This window comes from Dromiciops gliroides, chromosome 2 (genome assembly GCF_019393635.1).
Source record: "Dromiciops gliroides isolate mDroGli1 chromosome 2, mDroGli1.pri, whole genome shotgun sequence".
Classification (NCBI taxonomy): Eukaryota; Metazoa; Chordata; class Mammalia; order Microbiotheria; family Microbiotheriidae; genus Dromiciops; species Dromiciops gliroides.
The window spans coordinates 434,542,317-434,562,634 of NC_057862.1; the positions used below are offsets into that span (position 1 = coordinate 434,542,317).

The 20,318-nt window shown below is 47.8% G+C and overlaps 1 protein-coding gene across 4 annotated transcripts in view; it reads right to left on the reverse strand.

The window, feature by feature from the left end:
- ABCA2 (ATP binding cassette subfamily A member 2) overlaps positions 1-20,318 on the reverse strand; it is a 72,347-nt gene that overhangs the window by 9,146 nt on the left and 42,883 nt on the right. For all 4 annotated transcript variants that reach the window (XM_043988675.1, XM_043988677.1, XM_043988674.1 and 1 more), the window contains 19 exons: positions 15,936-16,100; positions 15,482-15,662; positions 15,079-15,291; positions 10,996-11,192; positions 10,602-10,784; positions 10,156-10,340; positions 9,589-9,709; positions 8,165-8,419; positions 7,266-7,472; positions 5,438-5,540; positions 4,641-4,960; positions 2,907-3,120; positions 2,606-2,711; positions 2,067-2,178; positions 1,912-1,972; positions 1,504-1,678; positions 1,012-1,127; positions 670-817; positions 73-196 (listed from right to left, as the gene is read on the reverse strand). In XM_043988675.1, the coding sequence (XP_043844610.1) occupies positions 73-196; positions 670-817; positions 1,012-1,127; positions 1,504-1,678; positions 1,912-1,972; positions 2,067-2,178; positions 2,606-2,711; positions 2,907-3,120; positions 4,641-4,960; positions 5,438-5,540; positions 7,266-7,472; positions 8,165-8,419; positions 9,589-9,709; positions 10,156-10,340; positions 10,602-10,784; positions 10,996-11,192; positions 15,079-15,291; positions 15,482-15,662; positions 15,936-16,100 (3,186 nt within the window). The remainder of the gene's footprint in view (positions 1-72; positions 197-669; positions 818-1,011; positions 1,128-1,503; positions 1,679-1,911; positions 1,973-2,066; positions 2,179-2,605; positions 2,712-2,906; positions 3,121-4,640; positions 4,961-5,437; positions 5,541-7,265; positions 7,473-8,164; positions 8,420-9,588; positions 9,710-10,155; positions 10,341-10,601; positions 10,785-10,995; positions 11,193-15,078; positions 15,292-15,481; positions 15,663-15,935; positions 16,101-20,318) is intronic.

Genomic DNA, 20,318 nt, shown 5'->3' on the forward strand with positions numbered 1-20,318 from the left:
CCAGTTTCCCTCCTTTCCACTCCTGGATCTCTGTAGATACCTGCCTCCCTCCTCCCCCTTCCTTAGGCTCACCTATCTTGGCATAATACTCATTGATGTACTCGTTGTAAGCCATCTCCATGAGCCCATGGCCCAAGTTGTAGTTGGGAAAGATGAGGAAGCAGCTCTTCAGGTAACTGTTTACTAATTTCAAGTCCTGGGAAGGGAAGCAGGGTAGGGAGCTGCCATCGATCCTGTTTGGGGCATGGTACCTTGGGCTGGGTCACCCCTCCCCCACCCCAGGGAGAGTGCCAGTGTTCCTGGCCCAGGCACCTCATCTATAGCCACCAAAGGGGATGGGCTTTAATGCCCATCCCTCTTGTCCCTCCTCCCCCCCCCCCCCCGGAGAGACCATTGGCAACCACAGCTGCTAAAGGGGGCAGTTCCAATCCCTACCCTAGTCCCTGGATAAAAGAGTCAGTGTCTTGGGCAACTAGGTGGCGCAGTGGATAAAGCACCGGCCCTGGATTCAGGAGTGCCTGAGTTCAAATCCGACCTCAGACACTTGACACTTACTAGCTATGTGACCCTGGGCAAGTCACTTAGCCCCCATTGTCCCGCAAAAAAAAAAAAAGTCAGTGTCTTAACACCCAGGTTTGTGCTGCTTATCCCACCCTACCCCATGGGCACCTTGTCATGCTCAAAGAGTTGCAGCAAGAAAGTGGCAACGGTGGCAGTGATGCCAATGAAGAGGTTGATGACAATGAGGAAGACGTAGGCAGAACTGGGTACTTCGAACCAGAAGGAGGCAGGGTACATGATGGGTGTGATTGACCAGCTACAAGCAGAAGAAAGGGGTGGTCAGTGACAGGAAGGACCCCTACCCTTGGACAGCTCACCTCCACGGTCCCCCATCACCACCCAGGTCTCCTCTTGGGGCTCATGGATGGACCCAGGAATTCCAGTTCATAGCTGGTCTCCAGGGTCGATCCTGTCTCCTCCATCCCCACCGCGTGACCCCAGAGACCATACCCATAGAGCAAGAAGAGGGAGAGCACAGCAGGGAAGTTGGTAGGTGAAGTATAGGCAGGCAGGTCGAACACAAAGAGGATGATGATGCAGCAGGTGGCCGGCACCAAGTAGTTCAGCTGAAAGACGGGGAGAGGCAAGTGTGTGATGGGGAAAGCGGTCTTTGGGGGATGGGGTGGAGTGGAAGTGGGGGATGGGAATGTCGTGCCCTAAGACTGAAATGTCCCTGAGAGCTAAGCCCTATGAGGGAATGGGCCTGACAGATGTGGGAGAGGGGAGGGAGAGAAGGGGACGATGGGTGACCAGACCCTTCTATGTGTCCACTGGGGGTAGGTATACTGGCTAGGATAAAGCAGGAGCGTTCCCCAGTGGGCTTGGTACCCAGGGTAGGGCCATGGTGCCCAGCATGTGAGTGGGTACAGTGAGCAGGAGGTGAAGGGGGTGGTGATGGTACATTTGGTGCCCTCAGGGTGGCATGAACAGTGACACCCTTACCATATCCCAGACATAGTTGGCCAGCCAGTAGATGATAGGATTGCAGCCGCTGACAAACTGAAGGTGCTTGGCCTTAGTGGCTTTCTCAGCCACGAGAAAGACCACGAAGCTGGCTGGCACAAAGGACATGGCCACAATGATAAAGATGGCAATGACTACGTCTGTGCCCTGCAGGCTACGGGCAGAGAGGAAAAGTAGGGTGGTCACAGTCAGCTTTCATCTCCCCAGTTTGGACCCTGCTGCTTCTCCCCTCAGAGAGGGAGGATGTGGTCAGTGCTCACACTCTCCACCCCCCACCAACAGGGAGATTATGGTTGGCACACTCCAGACCCAACTTTGACAGTGAGCACACAGCACCTCCTTCCTCTCCCCACCTCCCATGCCCACTATGCCCTTTTGACAACATACAGGTAATCCAAAGAGAGGCTGGCACTGGTCTTATTCATGGGATGGTTGGTGACGGTGATACCTATGGCACAGAGGAGGGGATGGCGTAAGGCCCTGTAAAGCACCCCTGGTAATATTCCTGTTGTTCCCTGAGCCTAGTCCATCCATGAACTCACCATAGGCTGCAGGGTTTCCTTTGCTCTTGGGTAGATTGGCACGGAGGATTGCATTGTTGAGGGTGTTTAGGTAAGTGGGCATGCTGTGGTACCCCTTGTTGTTGTAGAAGACCTGGGAGAGGAGAGAGCACAGAAAAATGGCAGGGCTTGAACATGGGGAAGATGGGAGGGATGGTGGAGGTGGAGGGCATGGAGAGTGGCAGGATCAGCAGATCACAGGTGTAGAGCTGGAAGGGGCATTTAGAGGCAATCTATTCCAACCTCCTCAATTTACAGATGAAGAAACTGAGGCTCAGAGAGTTTAAGGACTTGCCCAGGGTCACAGAGCTAGTAAGTGAAAGGCAAGATTTGAACCCAGGTCTTCTTGGCTCCAAGTCCAGCATTCTATCCAGTGGGCCTCCAAAGGACAGATAGACATCATTTGAGAAGATGGACTGGGGTTGGGGCTCTGACTGTGCCATGGTCTTGGCACTACCCATTCTCCCCTACGCTTCCATTTTGCAGGAGCTGGTGCCTGGCTGGCTGGCATTACTTCTTACCTGGGCAGTTCTCCGCACTGCAATCTTACGCACCATAGGGGGTGCCTTGGCTCCAAAGGAGGCAGGTATTGACTTCTGGATGTTGCCAAAGGTGATGGCTCCATATCTGGGTGGAGGCAGGAGAAGAAGGAGGGAGAGGGTCTGTAAAGATAGCCCTCACCTGCCTAGTTGATAGGAGCTTCCCTAACCCAAGCCATAGGACCCTGGCTTCAGAGGCCCAGGATCTGCCCAGCTTTGACCTTACCCACATTGTGCCTGCCCCAGGCTCCTCCCACTTGCCCTCCCTATGCCCGCTCCTAACCTGTGCAGCCTGAATCGATCTGAAGTATAGAGGAGGTACTCGGACACATTACGGCCCGTGATATCAGTCAAGATGTCCCCTGTCACCACCTTCATCTGAGGTGGGCGTCCACCTACACCACTGGGGCAGGAGAATCCAGTCCCCTGCATGGAGCATGTGCACTTGATGGGCTCATGGACCACACGTGGCAGTGCTGGGACTGTAGTCACCGTCTCTGTGGGCAGAGCATCAGTATTCAGCTCTTCCTCCCCTCCCACTTGGATTCCTGTAGCTTCCTAACTGGTCTTGCTGCCCCCAATGAACCTCATCTCCAACTTGTCTTCCATTATCTGAGCAGTCTCTTAATGTGCCAATGCCCCTCATCTACTCAAATACTCAGTGGCTCCCACCACCAACTGAATAAATAATAACTCCATCTGCCTAGCACTCAAAACCCTCCACAGTCTGCCTCCAACTACCTTTCCAACCTTATTTTAAAAATTATTTTGTTGTTGTTCAGTCACTTCAGTCATGTCTGACTCTTCATGACCCCATTTGAGACTTTCTTGGCATAGATCCTGGAGTTGCTTGAAATTTCCTTCTCCAGCCCATTTTATAGATGAGGAAAGTGAGGCAAACAGGGCTAAGTTACTTGCTTGGGTTGCATAGCTAGTAAGTGTCTGAGGCTGAATTTGAACTCAGGCCTTCCCAGCTTCAGGCCAGCACACTATCCACTGTGCTACCTAGATGTTCCTATTTTTTTTGTTTTGTTTTGTTTTGTTTTGTTTGTGGGGCAATGAGGGTTAAGTGACTTGCCCAGGGTCACACAGCTAGTAAGTGTTAAGTGTCTGAGGCTGGATTTGAACTCAGGTCCTCCTGAATCCAGGGCTGGTGCTTTACCCACTGCACCACCTAGCTGCCCCCAAGATGTCCCTATTTTTGTTTTTTTTTTTTTGTTTGGGGGGCGGTTTGCAGGGCAACGAGGTTTAAGTGACTTGCCCAGGGTCACACAGCTAGTTAAGTGTCAAGTGTCTGAGGCTGGAAGATGTCCCTATTTTTAAAATTATTTTTATTTTTTATTATACCCCTTCCATAATCCAGAAAAACAGAACTATTTCCCTTCCGCCCTATTCTTGACCTATCCCATTCCATTTTCTAGTTCTTTGTTCTTGCTGTCCCCCTATGTCCGAAAAGACACTTACCCTTCCTTATTTTCCCTTCCTCCCCCTCTTCCACCATCCAGTCTCTCTGCCTCTTGAGGCCTCTCCTTTGTCAAGGGTTAACTTGAATGCCACCTCCTCCACGAGGCCTTCCCTTCCAAATGAAAGTGATCTCTCCCTCCTCAAATGTCTCGTAGCACCTAGCCTGGACATCTCCTTTACACTGATCTCACTCTCCCTGGCAGCACTATTTGTAAGCATCTTCCTCCCATTAGACTACAAACAACTTAAAAGCAGGTCTGTATCACACCTATTTTTATATCTGTAGTACCTAGCACATGTTTCTGCACAAGTAAGTGGTTAATAAAAGTTTTCTGAATGAAAGTTAATTGTTGAATAACTGGAGATGTGCATCCACCACACCCAGGGCATGATGCCTACAGTCCCTCATTGCCTAAAGGATGGGCACAGCTGGGAAAAGCCTTCATGAGCAGGGATAGGCCCAATTCATGGGCACCACCTCATGCAGCATTCAACTCATTAATCACAGGTATAGGAGAAACCCAAGAGTCCAGCAGCTGAGGGAGCTGAATACCTCTCATGGTGGTGGGTAGCAGTGTAGTATTCCAGGCTCTCAGGAGCTCTTCATCAGGAGACAAAGGGAAGTCAGAGGGTGCAGGAGAGGGGGGCGGTGGTACAAAGTTGGACAGGGGCAGCCCTTGGGTGAAGGAGTCAATGCACATGGCATCAAAGTATCGGGCAGCCAACACTCTGGACTCGGTGCTACTCAGGTTCAGTGTCAATACCAGGGTCCCGTTGGCAGGTGTCTTCAGTACACATGTGGCACCCACACCGGATGGTAGCCGAAACGTGTTAACCAGCTGCTGGGGACTGGCATCAGGGGATAGCTTGAGGCTAGTGGAAGAAAGGGTGATGGCTATGAGCCCCAAAGACCAAGGCCCACTGCCCCCCAAGAATTTTCCCCCATCAGGCCAGTTCCTCTCTTCCTCCTTACTTCCACCTCTAGAATCCCTCTCTTGCTTCAAGTCTGAGCTCAAAGGACACCTTCAGGAGTTCTTTATCAGTCCCCCAGGTGCTAAAAACTTCCCCTCAAAGATTTCCTGTCTCCCCTTTATGTATTTTGTATGTACAAGTTTTCTTCCCCATTAGAATGAAAGCTTCTTGAGGGTAAGGACTGTTTTTGCCCCCTCCCCTTTTTTTTTGTATCCCTAGTGCTCAGTCTGGCATGCAGTAGAGTTTAATAAATATTTTTGATAGATTAAGAGACTGCCCCATGACATTCTCTTCTTGCCTCCACCCCATGCCCCAGAGTGCCTCTTGCCCACAGTGTCAGCCCCTCTCTTCCTGGAGCTTAACCCTTGGGGAGCTCACCGATACTCATGTCGCTCTTCATTGGCATAGGGGATGAAGTTGCCCCGGGGCTGAGTGTAATTGTGGTACTGGGAGGGTGAGAGGATCAGTGGGGGCAGGTCACCTAGGATGGAGTGGAGAGAGAAAGAGCTATGTTGGAGGGTGAGGAAGAGGGTAATATTGGAACAGTCTCACCTCCCCCCAGCCACATGGCCAGGCCCTCTCTGACTGAGATCAGCTTGAGAAGAAATAGAAGAAAAACAAACAAAAACAAAAACAAAAAACGAGAAGAAATAAAAGAATGGGGCAGCTAGGTGGCACAGTGGATAGAGCACTGGCCCTGGGATTCAGGAGGACCTGAGTTCAAATTCGGCCTCAGACACTTAACACTTACTAGCCGTGTGACCCTGGGCAAGTCACTTAACCCTCATTGCCCCGCAAAAAAAAAAGGGGAGGGGGAAAAATAGAAGAAGAACTAGTATGCTCAGCACTTTAAGGTTCGTGAAACCTTGAGGCAAGTGCTATTATTATTTTTATTTCACAGATGAGAAAACTAGGTCCAAGAAAAGTTAAGTGTCTTGCCCAAAGTCACACAGCTAGTAAGTGTCTAGAGCAGGATTTGAACTCAGGCCTTCTGTCCAATGCCAGTGCTCTATCCACTGGGCAACCTAGCTGCCTAAGAGAAACAGATGCTGAGGAAGAACAGGAACAGTGACAGAATGACATCTAAATCCAACTCTCCTCATTTTAAGGACAGGGAAACTGAGACCTAGAAGGAGAAGGGATGTCCAGAGTCACACAATGAACTAGAAGCTGAGCCAGGAGCAGACACCCCATCCCACCCCCAGGGGTTCTGATTTCCAGTCCTGGGTACTTTTCATCAGGCATGACTTCCAGCCCTGGTATGTATTAGCTGTTATGTCTGTCAGAAAGTCACCAGCTCTCTGAGCTCAGTCTCCTTATTTCTAAAATAAGGGTATTAATCACCTGTCTCATAGGATTACCATTAGGAAAGCTCTTCGCAAGCTCTCAAGTACTATTGTTATTACACTCTATGCCAAGAGGAAGCAAGTGGATTACATGGTTCATTGCCCACATCCCAGCCCAGGTCAGTAAGGAGCCAACACTCATAGCCAAGATTCCTTCCAACCAGGGAGCTTTTCTTTCCAGGACCCCCCTTGGAGCCTGAAGAAGCTATAAGCAAAGTCATTAGTTATCAAGCTTCCCCCAAGGGGAAATAAGCCTAAGGATCATACTTCCTCATGGCCAGAACAATATAGGCTTCACAGGGGTGGAGATAAATCCCTGGAAGATGAGGAGCCATACAGGGGTCTCTTACTGATAGTGAGATGCTGGGGAAGATGCTTAGATTACAGAATATGATAGATAACAGCTGAGAGGACAGACCTTGATTATCCTGTCCACCTTCTCATTTCACAGAAGTGGAAACTGAGGCCCAAGAGAGGGAAAGTGACACCAGGACACACAGTTAGTGGCAGAGCTGGGGCTGGAACCCAGGTTGCTTGACTTCTTGTTTAGGAAAGGGGTCATATGGGTGTATATCTCTCATCTCCTGACTAGACAATAAGGGCAGAAGACTGTGTCTAATTCCTCATTTTTCTCCCACAATGCCTAGGACAGGCCTTGAACAAAATGACACCCAGAGATAGGAACATCATTTTCTGAAGATCACATGGATGAACAAGGACTAAAAACCAGGTCTCCGGACTCCCAAGCCAGGAATCCCTTACTCCTAAATGACTTCAGGGATGACCCCCATGACCTCCTGATTAGTCATGAGGACAGATGGACAAGCCCCTTGTGACTGAGCATGGGGACACACCCATACCGATCTCGGGCACGGAGAGGGCCACGGTCATGGCAACGCAGACAAAGAAGGCAGGCAGCAGGATCTGGGAGAAGAGCGCCTTGGTATTGCGGCGGGCACAGTGGAAACGTTTGACTAAGAGCCCGTGAAACTGGCGCAGCTTCAGCCACCAGCCTTCTAGTTTGGAACTGCCCTGGCCAACCATTGACAAAGTCTCAGCCTCCACTTCTGCAGAAAAGAACAGAGATGGGGACCACTCAGATTCTGCTCCCTCCTCTTCCCTTCCCCCTCATTTTTAGGCTAAGGGCAAGAGCTGAAGGGTAAGAGCTCTTGGCATTCCCAGAGCCCTGGAATCAATAGGTTCCCAGTCTATTACAGACTGACCCATTCATAGGGCTTCCAGCCTGAGAGATTATTAGAAGGGGACCAATGCTGGGTAGGGCAGAGAGAAAGTCTTTACCCATTAGAAGGTGATTGTAGGGGGTTGGAAAGGGGGAAAGAGGATGATGCATCTTGGTGTGTGTGGTGGGGAAACCAGTGGGATCTAGAGGAATCTCTGGGAAGTTAGAGACAGGGCCCAAAATGGTCTGGGAAGATTTTTAAGGAGGAAGCTAGAAAGATGGAGGAGTGGGTCATCCAAGGACTATGGGGAAGCAGGAACTGAAGAAGGGAAGCCTGAGTCAGGGGTGGAGGGGGCCTATAGGGTTTGAGGTTAAAGGGCCTGGATGGGCACAGGAGAAGGGACCTGTGGAAGCCTGAAGGGGTAGGAAAGGGAGCTTAGAAGGACACTGGGACAGCAGGGTGACCAGCTATGCTTCCTGAGAACATCAGCCAAACCTTTGGAGGCGAGCGCCCCAGGAGCCACATAAAGATTCTCCCCAGGCCTGTTTAAGAATAGCCACGGCTGTGACCATGCCTACCTTGCAAGCTGACATTGTCAGGATCCTGAAGGTTGTCAAAGAGTGGGGAGTAGTCACCATAAACTTCAACATAGGCACCTTCCTCATCCCCCCGGACTGAGCCCGCTGAGGAAGAGGAGCGAAGGGAAGCCTGGGACTGGGCCAACTGAGAGCAGCCCACCAGGTTGCTGTGATCCGCTGCGGGGGAGGTGGCCCCCTCCTTGTCCTTCTGCACCTCGGCCTTAGGAAGGGCATCCTTCTTAGACTCCTTTATGTCTGGCGGGAATGAAGAGAGGCTGTCACCGCTTCTGCAGGGAGCTGAATCCCTGCCTCGCCCTCTTCCCCAATCCCTAGTCCCCATATTCCAAAGTGGGCAGTAGCCCTTGGGACAGGAACTTCAGTGCCCTACAGCTCAGTGTTTCTGGCTGCCCACCCAGTGTCCACACCTTCTATCCCTTCTGCGGGGCAGCTGTAGGCCACATTTGTGGCATCTTTAACTTCTCTTGCTAGGGCTTAGGCCCAATCTTCCCTAGGCCTTTTTTACTCAGACAATCACCTCTACCTCCTCCCCACTAGTAGCCTAGACTCTGCCCCTGGGTTCTGTGCCTTACCTTGCTGGGGCCCAGGCCTCTTCACTACTCCCTGGCCAACTCCACATTGGCACTGTACGCATACCCCTCCCTTTTCTAGCTCTCTTATATGTTATCTTCTCCCATTGGAGCATAAGCTCATTGAGGGCAGGAACTGTCTTGCTTGCTTGTATTTGCACTGTCTAGTGTTTGGCACAAAGTACAGAACAAATGCTTCATCTATCTGGGTCAGGGAAGGTGGGAAGATAACAGGAGATAAAGGAGTGCATCTGATATCTTCTCAAGACTCAAGATTCTGTCTCATGATGAGGGGAAGGAGGCTGGACAGTGCCCATGGATGCTGACACCTCCCTATGAACTTTCCCACATTGGGGCACAGGCCACCCTCGGTATGTGATGAGGGAGAGAGGAAACTCAGCTCCCTGAGGTCAAGGGCTGTATATTCTGTGTGCTCAGGTATCTTCTTCTCTACTAGACTGTAAGGCTTGTGAGGGCAGGAACCTTGTCTTTGTGGTAGCCCTCCCCACCTTGTTGAGCCATCATGCCCTGCTATCCTATTATCACACACCCCTGCTATCCTATTATATACATCCTTTGCATGGTGGGTACTTAGTAAGAAAAGTGAATGAGCTTGTAAGATGTAAGTTTATTCAAGCTCCCTATTCCCACCAAGCTTCCAACACACACACACACACACACACACACACAAACACACACTCTTACATGCACATACACAGAAATGGGCACCTTAGCATCTACCCAACTGATTCTCAGTGCCACCCAACCCAGACCCATCCTTCACCAACACCAACACCTTCCTCCTTAGATGTGGCTGTTCCCCCAAACTCTGCTTACCAGCTTCACTGTTTTCAAGGGACTGGTCCTCCTCAGACACCTTGAGGAAAACTTCTTCCAATGTGGTGTCCATGAGCCCAAAACTTGTCAGCTGTAGCTCCTCCAAGCTCAATTCCAGGTGCTGCCCAGGCACAGAGGTAGTCATGGAGGTGCAAGAGTAGCTGAAGGCCTTAGCCCCACAATTGAGCCCCCCACCCTCTCAGGCTGGGGTGTAACTACCCTCCTAAAAGGCATCATTGTGGAGACACACTGGCGTTATTGTCTACTGTCCCATCAGGAGGTCACTGTGTAGTGCCACCCACTCAGTAGGACTTCTCTGCAGCCCCACAGTCAATCCCTATTGCCTTCTGGGAAGAGTCTCGAAACAACCCCACAATGGCTCTGTGCAGGCTCACAGCTGTTGTGCACTCCTCCCTCCCCGGGGCTGCTAAGCATCTTCCCAATTATTCCCCCACTGCATACTTTGATTTTGGAGTGCTGCTCACACCCTTCTCTGTTACTGCCTGGGACAAGTCTCTGGGGAGTGCTGCAATCATTCCTGCTTACCCACTACCCCAACTCTCCTACCTGGAAGAGCCGTTCAAAACCTCCTTTCTTGGCAGCTTCGCTGGGCAGGATGTAGGAGAGTTCAGTGTTGGTGTCTGAGATGAGCAGACAGGAAGCCACATACTTCTTTATGAACTGGGAAACCCGAGGTTCGGAGCAGGGGCTGAGTGCTGAGGGGGCCGGAGAGCTAGGTGTCTGGCCAGACTCTGGAGTGAGGAGAGGAGAGGACTGGGGTTGGTTGGGGTATGTGGAACTAGAGAACCCTCTCTTTATCAGCAGCTAGGGGCTGGGGAGAAATGACATTGGCCAAATGAAAGGACTGCATCAGTGGAAGTAGGAAACGGGTGGAAGGTAGACAGGGATTATGAGGGTGCCCCAGAGCACATACTGGTGAAGAGGAAACTGGGTGTGCCTTAAGGCAGGGCACAGAAGAAAGGCGAAGCCTGATGGGGTTTGAGGGCACAGACCAGACACACTGCCGGGCTCTGCCTGTCGCTTGACTAGGGTAAGGCGATAGCCATCTCCATAGGTGCTCTTCAGGAAGAGGGAGGACCCACAGCACTTGAGTTTGCCATGGGAGATGATAGCAATGCGGTCACCCAATAAGTCTGCTTCATCCATGTGGTGGGTGGACAAAAGGATGGTCCGTCCTGTGGAGTCACAGGTGAAAAGTTAGGTAGGCCCCTAAGTCCCTTCAGAGCCCTGAAGCCCTGGGCTGACCCAGAAACTACTATAGTTACTGGTACGTAGTAGGTGCTTTATATTGATTGACCTTCCTCTGACCTACCTTAAAAGCCACTTCCCCAGGGGATACAAGAAAAACCCTCAGCCCCTGTAGCCCTAAACCCCCACCCATCTCACCAGGCTTGTATTTGAGGATGAGATCCCAGATGGCTCGGCGGGCATAGGGATCAACACCAGCGGTGGGCTCATCGAGGATGATGGCACGGGACCCTCCCACGAAGGCAATGGCCACCGACAACTTGCGCTTCATCCCACCAGACAATGTTTGCACTAGTGAGTGACGCTTGTTGGACAGCTCCAGATCTTCAATCATCCTGGGTAGGAAGAGACCATGGGTGGGACTGGTAAGTCAAATCAAAGAACATTTAATAAGTATCTGCCATATGCCAGACATTGTGCTAAGGGAAAGAGATTCAAGGAAAGGCAAAATTAGTCTCTGCGCTCAAGAAACTTAAAAGTCTAATGGTAAAGCTGGCCTTAACCTATCATGGGACCCACACCAGAGAGGTGGCTCAGTGGATAGAAGGCTGAGCCTGAAGTCAGAAAGACCTAGATTCAAATCCAGCCTCAGAAACTTACTAGCTGCGTGACCCTGGGCAAGTCACTTAATGTCTATTTGAATCATTTTCCTTATTTATAAAATTGGTATAAAAACAACACCTGCCTTCCAGGGTTGTTTTGAGGATCAAATGAGATAACATATAAAGCAGTTAGCACAGTGCCTTGCATGCAGTAAGTGTTATATAAATGTTACCTATTATTATGACCAAGAAAATTAGGTCTACATTATTGTCCAAGCCCACTTCAGAGAGATCTGATTGACCTTACAGACCTTGATCCCCATTTTTCTAAAGGTTTTCTCTAGGACTATACACTACACAAATCAATCATGACCCCTGTATAATCACTTGCCTTTAATAATTTTTATCTCAAGTTTGACACTACTTGTCTCTCCTGCCCCTGTCCACCTCCTATAATAACAGCAGCTCATGTAAAGTTTCTATAACATTTTCAGGGTTACAAAGCACTTTCCTCAAAACAACCCTGTGAACAAGGGAGTGCGTGGAATTGTTCCCATCTTACAGATAAGCCCAGGTGACCTTGGATTCTCAAAGGCTGTGACAGCAGAATTCCAGCTCTGGCAGGTTGTATGATGCTCATGGAGTTCCAGTGCAGTCCCAGCAAAAGATTATGGCTGTTTTTAGAGGACCAGCCTAGCTAAGTACGGAGGGAAGGGATCATCACCAATAGCCTGGCTATAGGGTAGCAAAGTCTTTGGCTCTGGCAACCCATGAAACAAAGGAAAATGCAAAATGACCCTGGCTCCTGCATGGCGCCCTTCTGCTTCTGTTCAGATAGAGGCAGAAGGGTAGAAAAGTGGGCAGATATCACCAAGAATCACTAACACTTTAAACTGCTTATAAAAATTTAGTTGGGGGGGGGAGCGGCTAGGTGGCGCAGTGGATAAAGCACCGGCCCTGGATTCAGGAGGACCTGAGTTCAAATCCGGCCTCAGACACTTCACACTTACTAGCTGTGTGACCCTGGGCAAGTCACTTAACCTCCATTGCCCCGCAAAAACAAACAAACAAACAAAAAATAAACATTCAGTTGATATTCTAAATGTGAGATCCTCATCCAGTGCCCTGCTACTGGTGAATATGAATCTTGTCAGTCTTGACACTCACTAGAAATCAAGGATTCTTAACCTGGTTCCTTAAGGGATCCATGAAGTTGGATGGGGAAAAAAATACCTCTTTATTTCAATACAATTGGTTTCCTTTACCATCCTATGTCCTGTATTTTGTGCATCTAAAACCATTATTCTGAAAATAGGCCCCTGGACTTCACCAGATTGCCCTGGGGGTTGGTCTATGACACAGAAAAGTTGAAGAACTAATATAAATGAAAGCAGAGAACAAAAGGAAGTTATGGCTAAATGGAAGGATAAGTTCACAAGTTCTACTCAAAGAGACAAATAAAGGTGGGTTAAAGACTGTTCGAGATTCCCTGACTGGCAAAACAATTGTTAGAAGACAAGGGGAGTGGATAAAGCACTGGCCCTGGATTCAGGAGTACCTGAGTTCAAATCTGGCCTCGGACACTTGACACTTACTAGCTGTGTGACCCTGGGCAAGTCACTTAACCCCCATTGCCCCGCCAAAACAACAACAACAACAAAAAAAAGACAAGGGGAGGGGAGAGATTTCCAGGGAGGGGGCAGCTGGGTGGCACAATGGATAAAGCACTGGCCCTGGATTCAGAAAGACCTGAGTTCAAATCTGGTCTCATACACTTGACACTTACTAGCTGTGTGACCCTGGGCAAGTCACTTAGCCCTCACTGCCCCCCTCAAAAAAAGAAGAAGACAAGGGGGGGGTTCATAAAAACATGGCAAGACCCATATGAACTGATGCAAAGTGAAGTAAGAAGAACCAGGAGATCATCATGCATAGTAACCGCAATGATGATCAACTGTGAAAGAGTTGGCTACTCTGATCAATACAATGACCCAAGACAATTCCAAAGGACTCATGATGAAACTATACTGTCTGCTTCCAAAGAGAGGGCTGATTAACTGAGTGAAAATTGAAGTATGATTTTCTCACTTTATTTTTCTTACTTTTAAAAAATGGCTAATATGGAAATACTTTTTATATGATTTCACATGTATAATTGATATCATATTGCTTGCTTTCTCAGAGGGTAGAGGAGGAAGGGAGAGAATTTGGAACTCAAAATTTTAAAAAGAAAAGAATGTTAATAAATAGTAGATTAAAAAACAACAGTTGTTAGAAGATCTCTTTCAATTATCAACCAAGGCATAAAATGAAGAGATGGAAGCTTGCCAAAGGAAATCCAAGAGGGACTTCCTACAAATGGTGAAGGCATTCTTGGGGTTCCTATTCAGAGGTGACACTGTGCTGATGGCATTCACTCAGATCACCACAGAGCCTCCTATGTGAAGTACGCCATAATCACTCAAAAGAGTTTGGTGGAAGTATCCATACAAGTAAAAAGAAGTAGATGAAGAATGCCTACTTAGGGGCAGCTAGATGGCGCAGTGGATAGAGCACCGGCCCTGGAGTCAGGAGTACCTGAGTTCAAATCCGGCCTCAGACACTTAACACTTACTAGCTGTGTGACCCTGGGCAAGTCACTTAACCCCAATTGCCTCACTAAAAAACAAAACAAACAAAAGAAAACAAAGAAAAAAAAGAATGCCTACTTAGTGCAGACACTACAGATGAATGATGAGCTTGGTCCAATTTTAACAGCAGGAGGTTTGCCTTTGGGAAATCACATGGTGCTTTTAATGACCCCAAGATTCTCTCTGAAACAAGGGATAGAGATAGGGTCTGGGACTGTGATTTTATTGGTGTATAGATGTCTCAGAGGAGGAAAGTCCTACCTTCTTTGCAACTTATGTACTGGAAGTGGCCTAGAGCACAGAGAGGTTAAATGACTTGTCCACTGTCACAAAGCCAGTATGTATCAGAAGCAGGACTTGAACCTGCATCTTCCTGGCTCCAAAGCTGGTTCTTAAACCACTACACCATGGTTCCTCTTCTCCTTTTAACATCAATATTCTTCCAGGGATGCTTTATAGCTTCAAGTCATAGAATAATATAGCCTCTGAAGAACTGAAATTGTGAATTATCCAAAAGGTAATGGGTGAAATCAGGATGTAACACATGACCAACAAGGAACCACATGGGAGGAAGAACATAAAGGATATTGAAAAGTAGGACAGGAAAAGATGATCCTATAATGAGAGGGAGGGGAGAGTTAATGGCTATCCCGCAGGCTTCTTTGGTATCTACGTCATGTCCAGAGTTAAAGGAAGGTCCTCAGCAGGTTGGGTGGACCCCAATGTGGAGGATTTATGGGCAGACTTGAGAAGAGGAGAATGAGTTGAAGTCAGGACCATTGGAGTGAGAGTACACACAGCACTACTATCACAATTCATGGAAGTAGTATTTACAGATTAGGTCGCCAAGGCTCAGAGGGGTCTCATTTGTGACTCAAAGTCACAGATCTAGTGGGCACTGGATTTAGGTCTCAAACTAAGTTCTTCTGACTCCAGAACCCATTGGCTTTCCATGACATGCCCGCTAGTGTGTTTTCTGTCCTAGGTTCATCCCCCTGCCATGGCCTTTTCCACACATACCCACATACACCCCCAGGGCCAGCTCCTACTTGTCCATCTCCTTCTGGATCTCCTCCTTGGCCATGCTCTTTAGTTGTGAATAGAACCACAGGTGCTCCTCCACTGTGAGCTTGTCAAACAGCACATTGTGTTGGGGGCACATGCCCAAATTCTTGCGGATTTCATCCATCTCTGTTCGGATATCATGGCCATAAATAGTGGCTGAGCCAGATGTTGGAGGGAACAGGCCAGTCAAGATGGACCTGGGGTGGGAGGGGAGAGAAGTGAAAGGCAGGGCCCAGGGAGCAGAGGAGAAAGAAGAATAAGGGGGCTGCTGATGGTTGGTACAGTGAGACTGGGATTCATAGCTAGCCCTCCCCCTGCTACCATCCCCTCTTGGGAGACCTGGCCCCAGCATCCCCAGACGAGCTATGGTAAACAGTGGGTACTCACATAGTAGTAGTTTTTCCAGCTCCATTGTGGCCCAAGAAAGAGACCACCTGATTTTCATAGAGGTTGAGACTCAGTTTGTTCAAGGCCATCTTCTTGTCATTCTTATAGACCTTGGTGAGCTTATCCACACACACAACCAGGGGCAGGTGACTGGGTTCCTCTTCTATTCCTCGTGTTTCCTCTGCAGCCAGAAGCCAGGAGGTCAGCAAGGGCTGAGCAGGGCCAGGCTGAATGTACAGTGGAGACCACTGTGCCATGGGCCTGTCAGGCTCAGCTGACTCCAGGGTACCTGGAGTAGGCCCCGAACATAGCTGTAACTCTTTCTCCCTTCCCTCCCCATGCCCACCCCCTAACCCCAGTCCAAACACTGCTCACTCTTCCCTCTTTGTCTTGGCTACATTTCACATACACATACCCCCACCCTAATCATCCCACCCACCTGTGCCCAATTTACCCAGCCGCCGGCTCTCCATAGCACAGGCCTGGTCTTCCTCCATAACACTGAGTCGAGGGGGTCTCGCCCAAGGCCAGCTCCATTCCCAGGCTTCTGCCCGCCCACTCCCCAACCAATAAGACTTCTGAAGCGGGAAATACCAGGGCCGAGGAAGCCCATACATGCCTAGTGGTGGAACCAAAAGATTTTAAGAGTTAGAGTTGGTAGGGACCTAGAAACCATACCAACCCCCTCATTTTTTGCAGGTGAAGAAGGAGAAATGCAATGAGAAGAGTTGGGATTCAAATCCAATGATGGGTCAGGGGACAACAGGAAACAGGCAAAAATATGAGCTGGCTTGGGACAAGAGGGCCTTTTGGGATAGTATAGAGAGAATGCTCCCCAGTCATGAAGATCTGGGTTCAAATCCTGTCTCGAGTGCATGATAACTTTGTGACCCTGGCCAAGACATTTAACCTCTACAAACTTTAGTTTTTCCTCATCTGTAAAGGAATAATGGTCACATCCACTTCACAGGATTGTGAGAATCAGATAAGTGTTTCATAAAACCTTAAATTTTTATATAAATATAAATTATTACTACTACTACTAATCTCATTCTCTTCTTTTCTATAAGTGTTCAGATAAAAATGGTCTCAGGACAAGGGACTACCCTATTATTATCCTTGTATATTCAGGGTGTCCCAAAAGTCTTAGTACAGCTTAAGCTTTCATAAGCTTCAAGAAGCTTACCCTGCACTAAGACTTTTGGGATGTTTCCTGTATAATGTCCTTCAGATTATTGCTTTTATCTTGTTCCTCTCTTCTTTTTGTAGTTCAGATAATGATAGTCTGAGGATCAGTCACTATCCTGTCATTATTATTTTATATTTTACATTTGGTGAACTGTTTGTTGCATAAGTGGATAAATCAGTGCTGGGATTATTTTGATATGTCCTGTGGCACAACAAACCCCAGACAGGTGGCAATATCAGTGTGGGCTTCATGCCCATCTGTGGCTGCTAGTCAAAAGCCCCAGGTTTCATTCAGTCCATGCCTCAGGCCTCTCCCGTGGATTCAAGGACTCTTGTCTCCTCCTCATAGTGTCTTTATCAACATGTCTGGCTTGATTCCACCATCCTCACTCCCCAGGGACACACAGTTAGCTGGGCTGGGGATTGCGGACTGATAAAGTGCTCACTTCTGACCCTGAAGAAAGGGGCATTAGGTAAGAGTTCTAGAATTTCAAAGCTTGAAAATACTGGGAAATATTTACTGTTGACTATGGGAAAGGATGCTGTTGTTAGAATGTTTCTAAAGTATTCAGCGAGGCCTAATCTGGTAATACCAAAGGTCTGCCCCTACAAACAGGCCCCACTGGAGGAAATCTTAGAATAAATTAATTTCCCAAATTAATTTGACCACAGAACACTTAGGGCTTGAAATATATTAACTAGACCTACAAAAACCGGTAGGGGAGTCCCCAGAAAAAAAAAAGATAAGTGTTAAGAGAAGAAATTAAGCCTATTCTAACACTGAAAAATTTCCACATGTAAGAAATATTTTCACTACAGATGAAATTTCATATTTAATGTTTTATAGGCAAAAAAACATTACTAGCATCAACATTTTCTCACAGAATTCCAGTTCATATCATGAAAAAAATGAAGAATATAGTTTGGCCTATGCTTATAGGCCAAAAAAGCCCCTCCAGTCTGGGGAAAGTTCCTGGACACAGTCCCTCTCCTACGCTTGCTTGAGCCCACATTTGATAGATAACATTTATGTAGCACTTTTATCTTCAGACAGAATTTTGAGTATATTTTCTCAATTGATCCTTACAACAACCCTATGAAATAACCCATTTTACAGTTGAAGAAACTGAGGCAAAGAGAATTGCCCAGAATCACACAGCACCTGAGGCAAGATTTGAAGTCAGGTCTAGAGTCTAAGTCTACTAGTCTATTAAGGACACCACCTAGCTGTCTAGGATCTGGAGTGGCATATTCTTTAACTCTCCTAACTCCATCCTCTTTAAGCTAGCTCCTCCCACCCTCTCTGGGGTCAGAATGAAGGGGGGCAGCTCTTCCCAGGCCACACCTCTCTGGGGCATGCAAGTGTTCTCAAATGTTCCCAGGCCCTACCCTCTGAGCCAAAGATTCTGATGTAACTGGGGACAAGAGGGCAGTACGTGTGACATGAGGGTCCTTTCACTACAATAACTACTTCCCTTTGATTCAACAGAAACTTATTAATAATTAAAGAGATGGCACAGTAGATACGAGTACTGGGCCTGGAGTCAGGAAGACTTATCTTCCTGAATTCAAATCTAGCCTCAGACACTTACTAGTCTTGTGACCCTGGGCAAGTCAGTTAACCCTGTTTGCCTCAGTTTCCTCATCTATAAAATGAGCTGAAGAAGGAAATGGCAAACTACTCCAGTGTCTTTGCCAGGAAAACCCCAAACAGGATCATGAAGAGTTGGACATGACTGAAATGACTGAACAACAACAAAGAGATAATAGAATCACTGCTGGAAAAGACCTTAGAGATTGACATGAGGCTTAGGATAAATCAGAAGTTTCTCCAGTGAGAAGCAAAACCAAAGATGACCAGATAACAGGACAGATATACCAAAGGAGAAAAGGGAGATAAAATTCTAGAGCAGGAAAGTCAACTAGACATGGCTAATACCTGACTGGAGCTAGGAGACAGAGATAACCCCAAAGGTCAGGACCATCATTTCAAAAAAATTCCCCTCGACTCTTTAGAAAAATGACAAGCATCTAAGCTTCTCCCACCCCACCCCAAAAGGGAACTTTGCAGTTTTCAAATGGATACCTCATCTATGTGCTATAAAAGCTTTTGCCTTCCCTTTATTCTAGAAGGAGAATGTTTCTAAGCCCTTTGATTTCCCACTCAGTCACTTTCCTAGCACCAAATAAAAGACCACTGTGTGCGAGAGTGTAATTCTCTATTGAGAAATACCTAAGAACCATCACCTCTGCCCCATGACAGGGATTGCTCAGTTCAACACCTTCATTACCATCTAAGTAAGAGGCAAAACTAGGATTAGAACTCTCATTAGTGGGGGCAGCTAGGTGGCGCAGTGGATAAAGCACCAGACCTGAATCCAGGAGGACCTGAGTTCAAATTTGGCCTCAGACACTTGACACTTACTAGCTAAATGACCCTGGGCAAATCACTTAACCCTCATTGCCCCTCACAACAAATAAACAAACAAAACAAACAAACAAAACCCCTCTCATTAGTGTTCTTTCCATTAAATGTCTCATATGCACATCCTCCTCTCTTCTCTCATATCTCTAATTCAGGTCATCACCTCTCACCTGGACTATTTTAATAGCTTCCTAAAGGGGCTCCCTAACCCAAATGTATCCTCCCTCTCTCTCTTTCACATAGCTCCCAAGGGGATTTTCCTAAAGAACTGATCTGTCTAGTCACCCCCTTGCTCAATAAATTCCAGTTGCTCCCTATCACCTCTAGGATAAACCATACACTGTTTCACATTTTAAAGTCCTTCGCAACTTGGCTCAAACCTACATTTCCTGGCTTCACACCTTCACAAATTCTACATCCAGGCCAAAATGACCTTCATGTTGCTCTCCTGAATGACATATCATCTCCAGTCTCTATTAGTGACTTCCCTCAAAAGTCACCTTAGCTTTTTTGTATGCATACTTATATGTGTACAGGTTGTCTTCCATGATGAAATAGAGGTTCCCTTCGGGCAGGAACTGTTTCATTTTTGCCCTGCACCTAGCATAGTACCTGGCACATAGTAGGCATTTAATGTGTTAGTTGATTAACAACAAGTGATTGGGCAGCTAGGTGGTGCAGTGGATAGAGCACCAGGCTGGGAGTCAGGAAGATCTAAATTCAAATCTGACCTCAGATACTTACTAACTCTGTGGCCTGGTCAAGTTACTTAACCCTATTTGCCTCAGTTTTCTCATCTGAAAAATGAGCCAGAGAAGGAAATGGCAAACCACTCCTGTATCTTTGCCAAGAATACCCTAAATAGGGTCACGAAGAGTTGGACACAACTGAAATGACCAAACAAGTTGATTAGCTGATTGATTGATACAGCAGTGCCTATTCTCAGGGAAGTTATAATCTAGCAGGATCAACAGCTTTATAACCCAATTAAGAGGTTAAATGGGTTGTCCAAAGCTACACAGCTGATAAGCAGAAGAGCCAAGATTCAAAGCCTGGGCCTCTGGCTTTATTATAGGATACAGAGCCCTAGCCTCCTTTAGCTTAAAACATTCCCACTTCCCTGGCCAGGCAGACAGCCTAGGATCAGCCACTTCAGCTACACCTCTGCTGCCATACTGTCCTTAGCCAAGGAACAAAGAACCTTTTCCCATGCCCTCCTCCCTA